Below are 15,697 nucleotides of genomic sequence, written 5' to 3'. Positions count from 1 at the left end.
TTTGTTAAGAATTCTTTTACAGCTGTCCTCAACGATGAGATGGAGGAAGATTGCGAAGATGTGGAGTCAGTTTGGGTAAATATTCATGGTGGAAATAAAAGTTGCCAATTGCTTATTGGGGTATGCTACAGACCACCTCTTATTAATGAAGCTGCAGAACTGTGATTACTACAGCAGATTGAAAAAGCTGCAAGTAAAAATTAGGTCATAGTTATGGGCGACTTCAACTTTCCAGACATTGACTGGGGTATTGAGGCTACCCATTCTGGTAAAAGCAGCAGATTTCTGTCAGCACTACAGGACAATTACTTGACTCAAATGGTAACTGAACTAACTAGGGGGAATGCGTTACTGGATCTGATCATTTCTAATAGACCAGATAATGTATCAAATGTGCAGGTTCAAGAACATTTGGGAAATAGTGATCACAACATGATAACGTTTGATCTGGTGACTGATAGGCCACGGGGCAGCGGGACCACTAAAACGATGAATTTTAGAAAAGCAAAGTTCAAGCAAATTAGGCAGGCACTAAGTTTGGTGAACTGGGATAATGTACTACAAGGGGAGGACACTGAAGGGAAATGGCAAGCTTTTAAACTTATTCTCAATCAATATTGTAGTATGTATATCCCATATGGAAACAAAATTTTTACGAATAGAAAAAAGTCTCTATGGATGAATAGAAAGGTTAGGGATAAAATGAAGAGGAAAAAGAAGGCCCATAATGTCCTAAAACAGGAGGGGACCGAGGCTGCACTAAGCAATTATAAGGAGTGCAATAAAAATTGTAAAAAAAAAATTAGGCTGGCAAAGATCGAAGCTGAAAATCAAATCGCTAGGGATATCAAATCTAAAGTTATAATTTAAGTAGGCCTCAGTTACTTGGCCTGAGTTTTATGTAAAAGGCTTGTCTGCAGTGTATGCCTTTAAAATAGACAGAGGCATCTCAGGGTCTGCGTGTAGCAGAAGATACACGCAGATACTGAGAACATGTTCCTAAGAGAAGGCCATCGGTTTACTCTGACCTCCACTTACAGGACAGGAACAGTAAACATTGGCCATATTTACTAAACATTCACATTCCCGCATCTGGGTCAAGTGCCTCATCGATTATTAATCGAGTAGGTGTGTATGATGACACCACAAGTGAGTCCACCAATAGACTTATTTAGGGGGTGGCGAAGATGATGTCATATTTAACTCTTTCCTAGCCGGTATTAAATCTGGAGCGAGCAATGGAGAACTCACTTCTGCTTCTTCCTTCTGCACTAGCTCGCAAGGCCGACTGGGACCTAAGCATGTTCGTCCTTTCTGTAATCTGATATAATGTATGCTGTACATATGTAGTTTAGTGTAACGTAGTTAGGAAGAAGGTACCTGATTGACTTCAAGAGGGAGTCTAATTATGAGCTTATAACGCAACATGAAGATTGGCATGGCTAGGATATGATGAATGTATCTATCTGTATTCCTGTTTCCTGAATAAATAACGTGAACATTGAAAAAGCCTGAGGAAGTCTATCTCCTGTTTGCTGTGTGGAGAGTCAAGTGATCTCACAGTCTGTGAGACGATGGTGTCGAAGCAAGGTGATAAGAACAGTTTATAACAGTGGTGCCGTTAAACCCTTCCCTGTTTAGCAAAACAGGTGGACGGGCCGGGGCCGAAAAAGAAGTTTTCAGGATATTCCACAGCAAGACAAGCGGAATAGACGGACGCAGACGGTAAAGCTTATCAAGCTGATACTGAAAAGTGGTGTGGGAAGTGTGCGGGAGTCAAGCACACGGCAGCGATTCGAAAAATCAGCGGCGAAACTCTTGGACGTTACACTGTAACTGCATGTGCACACAGTTACAAGCCTAAAAACCTGGGTCAGAAGGAACTCTCCGAGGCTACGGCTGCTCGCAACTGCCGCTGGAGATTGATCCGCTGTGGGGGAAGGTGGATGCCCCCCACTGACGTTCCGGTGTCCACAGAGGTTTCGTGGGAAAAGTTGCGGAATGCTGGTGAATTGCGAAGAATCTGCTGCTCAGGCAAGTTTGTTTACGTTGTTGTATGGCCTTATCTGTGTTGTATTTGGGTATTATAACAAGGAGAGGTTAATGTGTTAATGTGTACGTTCTGTGTTAATTGCAGCATGGTGGCTGCGGGCTTCTCATCTCTCCCATGCATGGTGGGAGGGGGGAGTCTGGTTTATGTGCTTGGTTTTTTTTTTGTCTTCAGTTTCAAGCTTCCTGTGTTGTATATTTACGGAGTGGTTATCTCTGCATTTGTCTCAAGCATGTTTGTGCTGGAAAGCAGTTTTTTTCCTCTCTTCTCTTCTCTCCATGTCTCTACAGAGGCTGGGAAGAATGTCCAGATAGAGCAGGGGGGGGGGGGCAGAGGGAAACCAGCAGGGGTAGCAGAGTAGACAGGAGAGAAGTAAGTTTTTCTTCGGTGAGCTGGCGTTTTTTCCCGAGCCCGATCAGGGTGTTTTTTTTTCCCTCTCTGTCCATAATGGAAAGCGTAGAGAGATAAGTAGGCTTATCTCGTCCCAGTCAGAGCTGCTTCAAAGGCTTTAAATGTCGGTATCTGTTATGTTGTTTAGCCAGCTCGTCTGTTGTTCGTCTCAGTAATAGCGCTGTAATAGTTCTGAGTTATGGCTGAGATAAGCTGCAGATGAGTTGTGGAGAGAGGGGATAGAGGGAGAGAGGAGGAAAGCGAGTGTCTTTCTGTTTTTGAGATGTTCTGCACGTCTCTCGCATTTCCAGTCGGTGCTGCTGCTAACATGTTTTTTCAATGTCTGTATTGTGTTGAAGTTCGAGCTGGGTTGTTAACTGTTAAACCAGTTACAGTGGTTGGGAGTCGTATAGCTCGCTCGGGCGGTTCTTAGTTATGTCTGTGATAGAGTGAGAAAGATTCCTACGTCTCTGGGGATCCGTATGTTTGATTGCAGTTCGGATTACAGCTGAGACGTGAAGGAATGCTGAGGCTGATTTTTGTGCATTGTGGATAGATGCTGTGTGTAACGATGCATAAAAAATGTATGTTCTGTGTGAGTTTTTTTTCCTAGGGCTATAGGAACGAGAGGCTGCTATGGGAGCAGCCATCTTGGCTGGCAGTCCAGGACTCAAAATGGCGGCAGTGGAGAGAGCCCGCCCCCGTGAGTCATGGCCCCCACACGTCATGGCAGGGGGGAGGAGGGGCTGGGGAATCCACGTCACGTCAGGCTGTGCTCGCGGCTCCGGGCAGAGCAGCTGAAAGGGAGGGGGGTAGAGATACAGAGACATGCTACTGTGTGTCTCGGGTTTCAACGTATTTCCCCAGAGTTTTTCCCAGAGTCCATGGACAGGAATGCCAGAATAGGAAGTGTTTCCCAGCTCGGTGCAGGGACACACGGAGCAGTACAGATCGGAAATGGGTCTGTACTGTGTTGCTTATGGGATTATTCCTGTAAGTGAGGCACCTTAATGGGTGGTGCAGCATGAGTTCCCAATAGAAGGAAAGGGGGACAGCGCATCAAAGGGGGTGCCGGAGTTGGAAAAAAGGGAGTTGACCAATTCGGGTTTCCGTCGCCGCTTCTGCAGAGCGGTAACGTTTTTTTCCGGTTTTGTCGTGAATAGGGCCAAAGCTGGACTGAGAGGTCTATGCTGGGCTGGAGCTGTTTAGTGTGCGTTTTTTTTTCGTCCACTGATTGGTCAAATATGTTTTTTCCAGCTCCTATCAATTGTAGCACAAAGAACAAGGACTGACAACAGTTCATGGGGCAATTATACAGATGATAGAATTGCCGTTTACAGAGTGACAGTGTATCAGTACGCTGTTTGCCATGTGACTACCTTCCATGTGGGCATTCAGGGATCTGCATACAGGCATGTGACGCTGGTATGCTTAGCCCTGCACCCTGTGTAGTTTAAGTGCAAAGTGCTCCTTCCTACAGGGAGGCAGCCAGTTTTTTTGGTAGTTTAGGTGGTGGCACGGCAAACATTGGTCAGAGGGTACAACACACAGAACTTCTAGCAGAGCTGGTATCGCGATGAAGTTCTAGATAAGTAAATGCGATAATGAGTAAGAGCATTGCAGGCTCACCTGCAAAGCAGCATCAGGTGTGGCATCCGTAATCTGTGCATGCGACGGCCGCGCATGGACAGATAAGGGGGGATGTGGAGTGAGCTGCAATGGGGTGAGAGCTTCCAAAGGTGAAGCGAGCTTCCATAGGTGAAGTCCGCGGGAGCATATTTTAAACAGGTAAGTACTGAGGATAGTACTGAGGTAGGGGGGTGAAGTTTAACTCCAATCTACCAATAAGAGTAAACAGAGTTCAGGAGAACCATAAAACAACGAGATCAATGACGATATATATTGATCAATTTAAAGTGTAAAGAGTACAAGCCGCAGGGCGAATCCCAAATCATTAATAAGAATTGATTTGTTTGTATTTCGATTTCAGGTGTTTGGCAATATGGAATTGAGACAGCTGCAGTGCTGGCAGCAAAGATGGAGATGTCAGTCGGATAAGCGAAAGGTTCCAGATGCCAATCTAAGCTTGGAGGAACACGAGATTCCTGAAATCGGAAAGAGACTAAAACACGAGATTCCTGAAATTGGAAAGAGACTAAACCACGAGATTCCTGAAATCGGAAAGAGACTAACAAAACTGTCGGAGCAAAGCATAATGCAAAGTGCTAATGTTTTTCTTTCCCAGGGTGGTGCTTTTATAATGAAGTGTACCATGCTGATGGTGATCCTAGGTTGCCATTCCGTCCTAGGAGAACGAAGAGAGGACATTCTCATGTATAATAAGGGGTTAATGAGAATGCAAGGCCCAAGCATGTTAATGTTGGGTGACAAAGGTACTGATCCTTTCACACCTCCCTCCGCTTGGCACAGATGGACCATGCAGGGACGGAGGAAAAGAGCACTTGTGCCAGGAGAAAGCAAATTTCATGGCACAAGGTGGGTGAAAGGTCTGAAGGGTCAGGTGTGCGGGCAGTGGGAATTTAATGGCAGTGTAAATCTGCTATTGAATGCCACACTCCCAGAATCGATGCACCGATCCAAAGTTTTGTTAAAAGGTACCTTGCAGTACAATGGGTACATGCAAAAGGTGGAGTGTGTGATTCAGGGGTACCTTGTCTTGGTTATGCAGAGTGAGATGGGTCCAGATTGGAGAGGAACGAGCAGGAGGCGTCAATTCTCTTACCAGAGAGACGCAGGGGACCACATCACACTCTGGAGCTACCAACAGAGAGTGCCTCTGAAACAACTATACACACGTAAAGGCTGGAAAGCCAAGGGTGGGAGGTTCTCGAAACAAGAAGTAAAAATCGAGATCAAGCCACATTTCCAGGTGACAAAGAGGGTGGGGAGAGCGGTCCCGGGGGAGGGAAAGCCCACACAGGGAACCCCATTCACACCACACGGGTCACAACAGGGGACGATATTACACAGTCCATATGCAACAGCTTATCCTCATGAGAGTTGGGTAAGTGAAGAGGTACTCTTAATCGAAAGATTGCAGAGAGTACAGTCTTCCCGACCTCAGGTACATATTGTGCCTCAGGACGTAAGGGGGGAAGAGGTCCAATCAGGACAGCTGGGGACATATTTTGTCAGCGAAAGATTGGACAAGGGGAGGTATATTAATTTTTCTGGAGAAGGATCTTTTGCATGGCAGCTTCGAGATGTTTGGGTGAACAAATGGAAACGGTGCAACATTCCTTTAGGCACCGCCACTTCCTTAGTTCCCACCTCAACCCATGTCTTACACCAGGACCTGAGAGGTCAACCTTTTTCGGTGCTAGACAGGGAGGTGAAGCAAGTAGAGTTGTCCTCATGCGGGCAATTCTTGCAGAAGTACCTGCGTTGGCCGGGGCAAGTCAAATTTAGTGAAGAAGCCTGCAGGCTCAATAACGCAGAATGCGAGGCTACCATTCAAAAGATCCACCCTGAAGCCCAACCGATAGTTCCGGTGGCGGAAGGAAAGGTTTGGTTTTTTAACATAAGGTCTAATGATACATTCAAGGTATATTCTCATAATTGTTCCGATAAGGGGGAGTTTCCAAGGGGAACATATTGTGTGAGTGGAGATCCCATATGGATCCTGTCATCCAGGTTTGATGACGTTGTTTCTCAAATTGTTAAGAGAACTCTAAAGGTCAAAGTTTCACGGGTAGTTCCCGTCCTGAAAGAGAACACGACATGGGACAAAGGGGAACAGGGTTTGATCCAAGACGGCCACATTTTGTTACAAAGGTTAAACAAACAGTACACTAAGTTAGAGGTAAGATTTCACCATGATACAGGTGATCTTAACGAGGTAGAACACAAAAATGAGCAGGTGAGTTCCAGTCTGCCCTGGTGGACAAAGGTTCCGGTGATGTTCCAGGGACACTCGGACGGGGCATCTGCAGTTCCAAAGTTCTTTCTACACCCACTGGTCGTCTGGATGGGGATGACAACTTTAGGCATCGTTATCCAGGTGAGGTTGCGGGTTAAAATTATGTAAAATAAATTAACCGGTCCAGAGATTGGTGCCTCATAAACAATCTCCGGAACCAATAGTTTAAATTAAGGGATCTACAGGGTTACGGGTATAGGTTTAGTAGTACCTAGGAGCTGATTGTATAAAGGCGCTCTTTTAGAAGGCACCGGGCACTGCTCCGTTTTGTAACAACCAAACGAGTTTCACTTTTCTGTGGTCATGCAAGTTTGTGAGTGATACGTAAGTGACGCAAATGCTGAGCATGTGGTATTGAGGGACTTAGAAGTAGGGCCTCCCCAGAGAGCCTGGTTACAGGAAGACCAAGAGGTCTTGCTCTCTCTCTTCCAGGGGTAACCGCCTAGAGCAGAGAAGTTGTGTGAGCACGAACATCGAAAAGTGAAACATACAAGAAAGAAACCAGGTACTGGGAGGTTCAGACGCTGGGATCTGCGGGTCAAGCCGTTTTAGGGGGGATTGTTATAATTTAAGTAGGCCTCAGTTACTTGGCCTGAGTTTTATGTAAAAGGCTTGTCCGCAGTGTATGCCTTTAAAATAGACAGAGGCATCTCAGGGTCTGCGTGTAGCAGAAGATACACGCAGATACTGAGAACATGTTCCTAAGAGAAGGCCATCGGTTTACTCTGACCTCCACTTACAGGACAGGAACAGTAAACATTGGCCATATTTACTAAACATTCACATTCCCGCATCTGGGTCAAGTGCCTCATCGATTATTAATCGAGTAGGTGTGTATGATGACACCACAAGTGAGTCCACCAATAGACTTATTTAGGGGGTGGCGAAGATGATGTCATATTTAACTCTTTCCTAGCCGGTATTAAATCTGGAGCGAGCAATGGAGAACTCACTTCTGCTTCTTCCTTCTGCACTAGCTCGCAAGGCCGACTGGGACCTAAGCATGTTCGTCCTTTCTGTAATCTGATATAATGTATGCTGTACATATGTAGTTTAGTGTAACGTAGTTAGGAAGAAGGTACCTGATTGACTTCAAGAGGGAGTCTAATCATGAGCTTATAACGCAACATGAAGATTGGCATGGCTAGGATATGATGAATGTATCTATCTGTATTCCTGTTTCCTGAATAAATAACGTGAACATTGAAAAAGCCTGAGGAAGTCTATCTCCTGTTTGCTGTGTGGAGAGTCAAGTGATCTCACAGTCTGTGAGACGATGGTGTCGAAGCAAGGTGATAAGAACAGTTTATAACACTAACCTAAAAAAGTTTTACAAGTACATCAACTCTAAAAAAAGAAAGGTTGACTGTATAGGACTCCTAAAGGATGAGGGTGGGAACTCAATGGTGGATGACCAAGGTAAGGTAGAGTTATTAAATGCTTTCTTTGCTTCTGTCTTCACAAAGGAAACAGCACTGTTGCAAATTAGAGGCAGAAGAGTCTCAATCTTCTAACTGTAATATTAAATACTTAACGCAGGAAGAAGTGAAGGCAAGACTAAATAAATTAAAAATAGACAAGGCACCTGGCCCGGATGGCATGCATCCTCGGGTCCTAAGGGAATTAACCTCCTTGGCGGTTAATTTTTTTTGCCTAATTGGCAAAAATCCTTTTTTTTTTAATTTTTTGTTTTTGTTTCATGTAAAGCTACCAGAGTGGTAGCTACATGAAACACCACTAGAGGGCGCATGTGTCCCTCTAGTGCGATCGTCGCCGGCATCTATAGCAAACAGGGGAACGCGTATATAACGCGTTCCCCTGTTTGGCTTCTCCTGTCGCCATGGCGACGATCGGGATTACGTCATGGACGTCAGCCGACGTCCTGACGTCAGGCACACCCGATCCAGCCCATAGCGCTGCCCGGAACTCATTGGTCCGGGCAGCGCAGGGCTCTGGCGGGGGGGGGGCCCTCTTTCGCCGCTGCGTGCGGCCGCTCGCCGCAGAGCGGCGGCGATCAAGCTGTGCGCGTGGCTAACAAAGTGCTGGCTGCGCGCACAGCAATTTACAGATTAAAAATCGCCCCACCAGGGGCTGAGATCTCCCCCTGCGCGGCATAGCCCAAGCTCAGCTCGGGCTTACCGCCAGGGAGGTTAAGTTCAGTTATAGATAAACCCCTTTATCTTATCTTTTGTGACTCTCTTTCAACTGGCAGAGTCCCAGTGGATTGGCGTACAGCCCACGTTTTCCCATTATTTTAGAAGCGCTAAAAATCAGATCCAGGAAATTTTAGACCTGTAAGCTTAACATCAGTTGTACGCAAACTATTTGAGGGGTTACTAAGAGATACTATACATGACTTCATAGTATAAAATAATCTTATTTCTCAGCATCAACATGGGTTTACTAAAGACAGGTCCTGTTTGACTAACATGCTCAGCTTTTATGAGGTAGTGAACGCTAATATGGATATTGGGAATGCTGTAGATGTGATATACTTGGACTTTGCAAAGGCCTTTGACACTATTCCCCACAAAAGTCTGGTGTAAAAGTTGAGGATGCAAGGACTGGGGAAGAGTCTCTGTGCATGGATAGGGAACTGGCTAATGGACGGAAAACAAAGAGTTGTGGTCAATGGATCGTACTCAAAATGGGAGACTGTTAGCAGTGGGGTTCCACAGGGGTCTGTTCTGGGTCCAGTGCTCTTCAATTTATTTATTAATGACCTAGTAGATGCAGTAGTGAGCAATGTTGCTATTTTTGCAGATGATACAAAATTGTGCAGAATCATCAACTCTCAGGAAGATGGTGTCATATTGCAACAGGATCTGGATAGGATGGCTATATGAGCACATACATGGCAGATGAAATTCAATGTTGAAAAATGTAAAGTCATGCATTTTGGTCGTACCAATGGTCTAGCACCATACAAAATAAATGGGATACAGTTGGGGACATCAAACTTGGAGAAGGACTTAGGAGTACTCATCGACAACAAGTTAAATAATCGTACTCAATGCCAAGCAGCTGCAGCTAAAGCTAACAAAATTTTGGGATGCATTAAAAGGGAAATAAAAACTTGAGATGCTAGCATAATATTGCCCCTGTTTAACTCTCTAGTAAGGCCACATCTGGAATATGGAATTAGATGCTTTCCTTGCGTTGAAAGACATCTATGGCTACAATTACTAGGTAATGCCTAATGATGTTGATCCAGGGATTTTATCTGATTGCCATCTGGAGTCGGGAAGGATTTTTTCTCTTTTGGGGCAAATTGGACCATGCCTTGTAAGGGTTTTTTTCGCCTTCCTCTGGATCAACAGGGATATGTGAGGGAGCAGGCTGGAATTGTACTTTGTACTAGTTGAACTTGATGGACATGTCTTTTTTCAACCAAAATAACTATGTAACTACAGTATGTAATTTTTTGATTTTTTTTTTTACATACAATTGTCCATTTACAAAGAGATTTCTCCCACCCAGCATGGGTATGTGTAAAAATATACCCCAAAACACATTATACTACTTCTTCTGAGTACGGCGATACCACATGTGTGACACTTTTTTGCAACCTAGGTGCGCTAAGGGGCCTAACGTCCTATTCACAGGTCATTTTGAGGCATTTGGATTCTAGACTACTCCTTACAGTTTAGGGCCCCTAAAATGCCAGGGCAGTATAGGAACCCCACAAGTGACCCCATTTTAGAAAGAAGACACCCCAAGGTATTCCGTTAGGAGTACGGTGAGTTCATAGAAGATTTTTTTTTGGTCACAAGTTAGCGGAAATTGACACTTTGTGGAAAAAAAAAACAATACAAATCAATTTCCTCTAACTTGTGACAAAAAATAAAATCTTCTATGAACTCGTCATACACCTAACAAAATACCTTGGGGTGTCTTTTTTTCTAAAATGGGGTTACTTGTGGGGTTCCTATACTGCCTGGCCTTTTGTGGGCCCAAAACCGTGAGTAGTCTGGAAACCAAATGTCTCAAAATGACTGTTCAGGGGTATAAGCATCTGCAAATTTTGATGACAGGTGGTCTATGAGGGGGCGAATTTTGTGGAACCGGTCATAAGCAGGGTGGCCTCTTAGATGACAGGTTGTATTGGGCCTGATCTGATGGATAGGAGTGCTAGGGGGGTGACAGGAGGTGATTGATGGGTGTCTCAGTGGGTGGTTAGAGAGGAAAATAGATGCAATCAATGCACTGAGGAGGTGATCGGAAGGGGATCTGAGGGTTTGGCTGAGTGATCAGGAGTCCACATGGGGCAAATTAGGGTCTGATCTGATGTGTAGGTGTGCTAGGGGGTGACAGGTGGTGACAGGAGGTGAATGATGGGTGTCTCAAGGTGTGATTAGAGGGGGGAATAGATGCAAGCAATGCACTGGCGAAGTGATCAGGGCTGGGGTCTGAGGGCGTTCTGAGGGTGTGGGCGGGTGTTTGGGTACCCTAGGGGCAGATAGGGGTCTAATCTGATGGGTAGCAGTGACAGGGGGTGATTGATAGGGGATTGATGGGTGATCAGTGGGTGATTAAATGGCAGAACACATGTAAACAATGCACTTTGGAGGTGATCTGAGGGTAGGTCTGCGGGCAATCTGATGGTGTGGGAGGGTGATCAGATGCCCGTAAGAGGCAGGTTAGGGTCTGATCTGATGGGAGGCAGTGATGGGGTGATTGACGGGCTGATTGACGGGTGATTGACAGGTGATTACAGGGGAGAATAGATGTATACAGTACACAGGCGGGGGGAGGTCTGGGGGGGTCTGAGGTCGTTCTGAGGGTGTGGGCGGGTGATTGGGTGCCCTAGGGGCAGATAGGGGTCTGATCTGATTGGTAGCAGTGACGGGGTGATTGATGGGTGATTAGTGGGTGATTAGATGGCAGAACAGATGTAAACAATGCACTTTGGAGGTGATCTGAGGGTAGGTCTGCGGGCGATCTGATGGTGTGGGAGGGTGATCAGATGCCCGTAAGAGGCAGGTTAGGTTCTGATCTGATGGGAGGCAGTGACAGGTGATAGACAGGTGATTACAGGGGAGGATAGATGTATTCAGTACACAGGGGGGGGGGGGGGGGGGCTGGGGAGGATCTGAGAATGGGGGGGGGGTGATCAGGAGCCCCCAGGGGGCAGTTTAGGGACTAATGAAAAAATTAGCGCTGACAGATAGGGACAGGGAGTGATTGATGGGTGATTAGGGGGGTGATTGGGTGAAAACAGGGGTCTGAGGGGTGGGCAGGTGGGGGGGGGGGTCTGAGGTGTGCTGTGGGCGATCAGAGGGAAGGGGGGGAGATCAGTGTGCTTGGGTGCTTACCTTCGTGGCTGCAGCCTGCCCTAGTGGTCCCTCGATCACTGGGACCACCAGGGCAGGAGGCAGCCTGTATAATACGCTTTGTATACATTACAAAGCGTATTATACACTCTGTAGTGGCGATCTGTCAGCTAGTAACCCGCCGGCGCTTTCGAACGGCCGGCGGGTTACAGCACGAGGGGGGCGGAGCCTGACGCCGGCGGCTAATCACGTCAAGAATGACGCGATCGCCGCACAGCCACACCTGCTGCCGATGGGCGTATTGCGGTCGTTTGGGCCCCACCCTTGCAGACGTCCATCGGCTTAAGGCGGTCGGCAAGTGGTTAAAGAGGATAGAAAGCCCGGCATTCACAAGCATGTAAAAGGGTGTCACACAGGTACAGAGGAGAGGTTTGTTACAAAGTTGGAGGAGGTTTCCCAAGTTTTGCAGGGGGAGGCCCAGTGATTTCTAGTCACACCCTTTCCCTTCCCCCACTGATCTCCTGTCCAATAGGAGCGGCAGTGTGCAGCAGTTTGGTTCCTTATTAGACAGACGGATGGGAGGAGAGATATGGCTATACTGGATATCAAGGAGTATATATGGATGTATTTATAGAGCTACAGAAGTATTAGTGGTTTGCGGTCTCCATGATGTAAATAGATAATTCCTCTACCTCGCAGCTTCTATAATTTATGTTGTATAATGTCACAATATCTTTATTTGCACAAATGGGAACAAGAATTTGCACAATGGTAATAAGAATGTGTAAGTGACACCACATTGCTCTACAAACATAACACAGATCTCTTGCTATATAAGTACATATAGGTCTGTTGTCACAAGAGTAACACATTGCTTCCATTGTCTCACCAAGCTCTACAATTTACTGCTTGTCAATGTGTGGCCAATGGTTTAGGTGTAGGGTGGTCAATGAGATGCAAGACACTCTGTACTTGTATGCAAATGTCATGCAAATTGTGTGCAGCCAATCACATTTCCCAGGTAATTCATTTCATTGTCCAAATTCCAAGATACAGAAATTTTGCACGCAAAACAAAGTCATTGTCATGCGATTGGCCGCCTGTAATGAGCACAACCTTCTTCAGTTCTCTGTCAGGCTGATAACTAGCGATGGTCAGTGACATGCCAATAACTCTGAGATGGTGCAAATTATATGCTAATGCAAATTATATACAAGTTACACAGATGCTGCATCTGGCCCATTTCCAATCTGCATCATCTTTGCATCATTTTGAAATTATCAGCAGCTCACTGACCCTCCCTAATGATAATTGTTCCTCCCCTCAGAATTCTCTAACAGGAAGTGATGATGTTTCTCTATTTGCAGCGCGGAGTTCTGGCATCAGGAACCTCTCAGAGACTCGTCTCTCTGTATCCACAGACTGTACAACTGATGATGATGTCAATGAACAAGGGTCTCCTGCAGATATACTGGTTACCCCAAATATTGCTCCAGACTCCCCTCACCTGTCTGACCCTGAGGGGCCTCATACCCTGCACAGCTCTACCCCTGCCGGAGGGTCTTATTCCTGTTTCACATGTGGAAAAGGTTTTGTAAGGAAATCACATCTTGACAGTCTTGAGAGATCTCACACTGGTGAGAAGCCATATTCATGTGCTGAGTGTGGGAAATGTTTTGGGCGGAAAGGACACCTTATCAGAAATGAGAGATCTCACACTAGTGAGAAGCCCTATCCATGTGCTGAGTGTGGGAAATGTTTTGAGCGGAAAGGACACCTTGTCATACATGAGAGATCTCACACTGGTGAGAAGCCCTATTCATGTGCTGAGTGTGGGAAATGTTTTGGAGTGAAAGGAGGCCTTGTCATACATGAGAGATCTCACACTGGTGAGAAACCCTATTCATGTGCTGAGTGTGGGAAATGTTTTAGAGAGAAAGGACACCTTGTCAGACATGAGAGTTCTCACACTGGTGAGAAGCCCTATTCATGTGCTGAGTGTGGGAAATGTTTTGGAGAGAAAGGAAGCCTTGTCAAACATGAGAGATGTCACACTGGTGAGAAGCCCTATTCATGTGCTGAGTGTGGGAAATGTTTTGGACATAAAGGAACCCTTATAACACATGAGAGATCTCACAGTGGTGAGAAGCCCTATTCATGTGCTGAGTGTGGGAAATGTTTTGGACATAAAGGACACCTTGTCAGACATGAGAGATCTCACACTGGTGAGAAGCCCTATTCATGTGCAGAGTGTGGGAAATGTTATGGGCGGAAAGGAAGCCTTGTCATACATGAGAGATCTCACACTGGTGAGAAACCCTATTCATGTGCTGAGTGTGGGAAATGTTTTGGGCGGAAAGGAAACCTCATCATACATGAGAGAACTCACACTGGTGAGAAGCCCTATTAACCCCCTTGGCGTTATGATTCTTTCCGGATTTTAGGGTCTAAAAGTGGTGCGGTTTTTTTGCACCCTTTCAGACCCTTAAACCTGGAAAAAAAATCATGCTGCAAGGGAGATCTGCAGCAGTTACAGTAATCTTCACCTCCCTGGCCCTCCCGCTGCACACATTGCTCTGCATTCAGCCTCCGGCGGGTACCCCGAGCAGAGGTCGGGATTACCGCTCTTAGCTGCGGTTTTCCGCCCCGACCCTAGCCCGGGATTACCGCTATGGAGGTTAATGTGCTCAGTGTGGGAAACGTCTTGAGTGTAAATCACTGCTTGTCAGACATTTGTGTTGTGTGTAGAAAGTGATTTGGCCATTAGTGTTATTTTCCAGTGTTTCTTTTACTTCTTGCAAAGCGCACATGGCAGCATTCTTACACTGAATCCTGAGGACTCTTTCATGCTGCTCAGTGCATTGGATTGTTGCTGCTCTTTACTGTCTATATCAGACTCCTTCATCCCCTCCAGCAGTTGCATGCATTTGCAGGCGTTTGAAGCGTTGTTCCCTAGTGTACTTCAGGCATTTTCCAGGTTGTGGCATTGGCTGGTTGAACGCTCTGCTACCATATATTGTGCATTTGTGGCAATTTTTTTCAATCTAGGTGTGGAAGTTGGGCCCTCATACCACCCTCATGGAGTCTGTTTCTGACCGTTTAGCAGACACATACACATTTGTGGCCCGCTGGAGGTCATTTTGCAGGGCTCTGGCAGTGCTCCTTTTGTTCCTCCTTGCACAATGGTGGAGGTAGTGGTCCTGCTGCTGGGTTGTTGCCCTCCTACAGCCTCCTCCACATCTCCTGATGTACTGGCCTGTCTCCTGGTAGCATCTCCAAGCTCTGGACACAGTGCTGACAGACACAGCAAACCTTCTTGCCACAGCTCACATTGATGTGCCATCCTGGATGAGCTGCACTACCTGAGCCACTTGTGTAGGTTGTAGACTCCGTCTCATGCTACCACTAGAGTGAAAGCACCGCCAGCATTCAAAAGTGACCAAAACATCAGCCAGAAAGCATATGAACTGAGAAGTGGTGTGTGGTCACCACCTGCAGAATCACTCCTTTATTGGGGATGTCTGGCTAATTTTTTACACTAAAAATACAGCGCTTGAAGTTGAACTAATAGATGTCAAAAAAGAAAAAAATATCAATATGATTAATTATACACAAGTCCCAGATCAATATGATCGATACTGTCCACGGTCCTATTATGTGGGAAAAAAACTACAGCAGTTTATAGTCCTGGTGCGCCTCTGCTTTAAAAGCTGAGCGGCTTCATCTATCCAACAACGTATACACTTCCAGATAGCGCTCCACGGACAAACTTCAGATTAAATCCACTGTTATCACCTCCACCAGTAACACCCTGTGAAGTTCGCACTCACCAACAGCGGTGGGCCAGTGTCACAGTGGCCTTACAGCACCTTTGGGGCATTACCAGGTTCCCCACACCTTATGGCAAGATTTTCCACTCATGTCCTTTTCCTTGGAGCATTTAGTTTAAGATCACCACAAACATGTAATTTCCAAGATGTACCTCAAGGTTAATAGAAAGAACTTTCATCAAGCAGCGTTCATAAAAACAGGTTGGCTTTATTA

General features: G+C 46.1%; 1 protein-coding gene and 1 pseudogene across 2 annotated transcripts in view; one reads left to right on the top strand and one right to left on the bottom strand.

Annotated features, from left to right (window-relative positions):
* The window catches only part of LOC137535321 (zinc finger protein 300-like), an 80,470-nt gene extending 65,057 nt beyond the window's left edge, over positions 1-15,413 (top strand). For both annotated transcript variants that reach the window (XM_068257151.1, XM_068257150.1), the window contains exon 5: positions 13,021-15,413. In XM_068257151.1, the coding sequence (XP_068113252.1) occupies positions 13,021-14,063 (1,043 nt within the window). In that variant the 3' untranslated portion in view covers positions 14,064-15,413. The remainder of the gene's footprint in view (positions 1-13,020) is intronic.
* The window catches only part of LOC137535283 (zinc finger protein 585A-like), a 389,395-nt pseudogene that overhangs the window by 216,692 nt on the left and 157,006 nt on the right, over positions 1-15,697 (bottom strand).

This window comes from Hyperolius riggenbachi, chromosome 10, assembly GCF_040937935.1.
Source record: "Hyperolius riggenbachi isolate aHypRig1 chromosome 10, aHypRig1.pri, whole genome shotgun sequence".
Taxonomy (NCBI): Eukaryota; Metazoa; Chordata; class Amphibia; order Anura; family Hyperoliidae; genus Hyperolius; species Hyperolius riggenbachi.
This window is presented reverse-complemented; position numbering and strand designations above follow the sequence as displayed.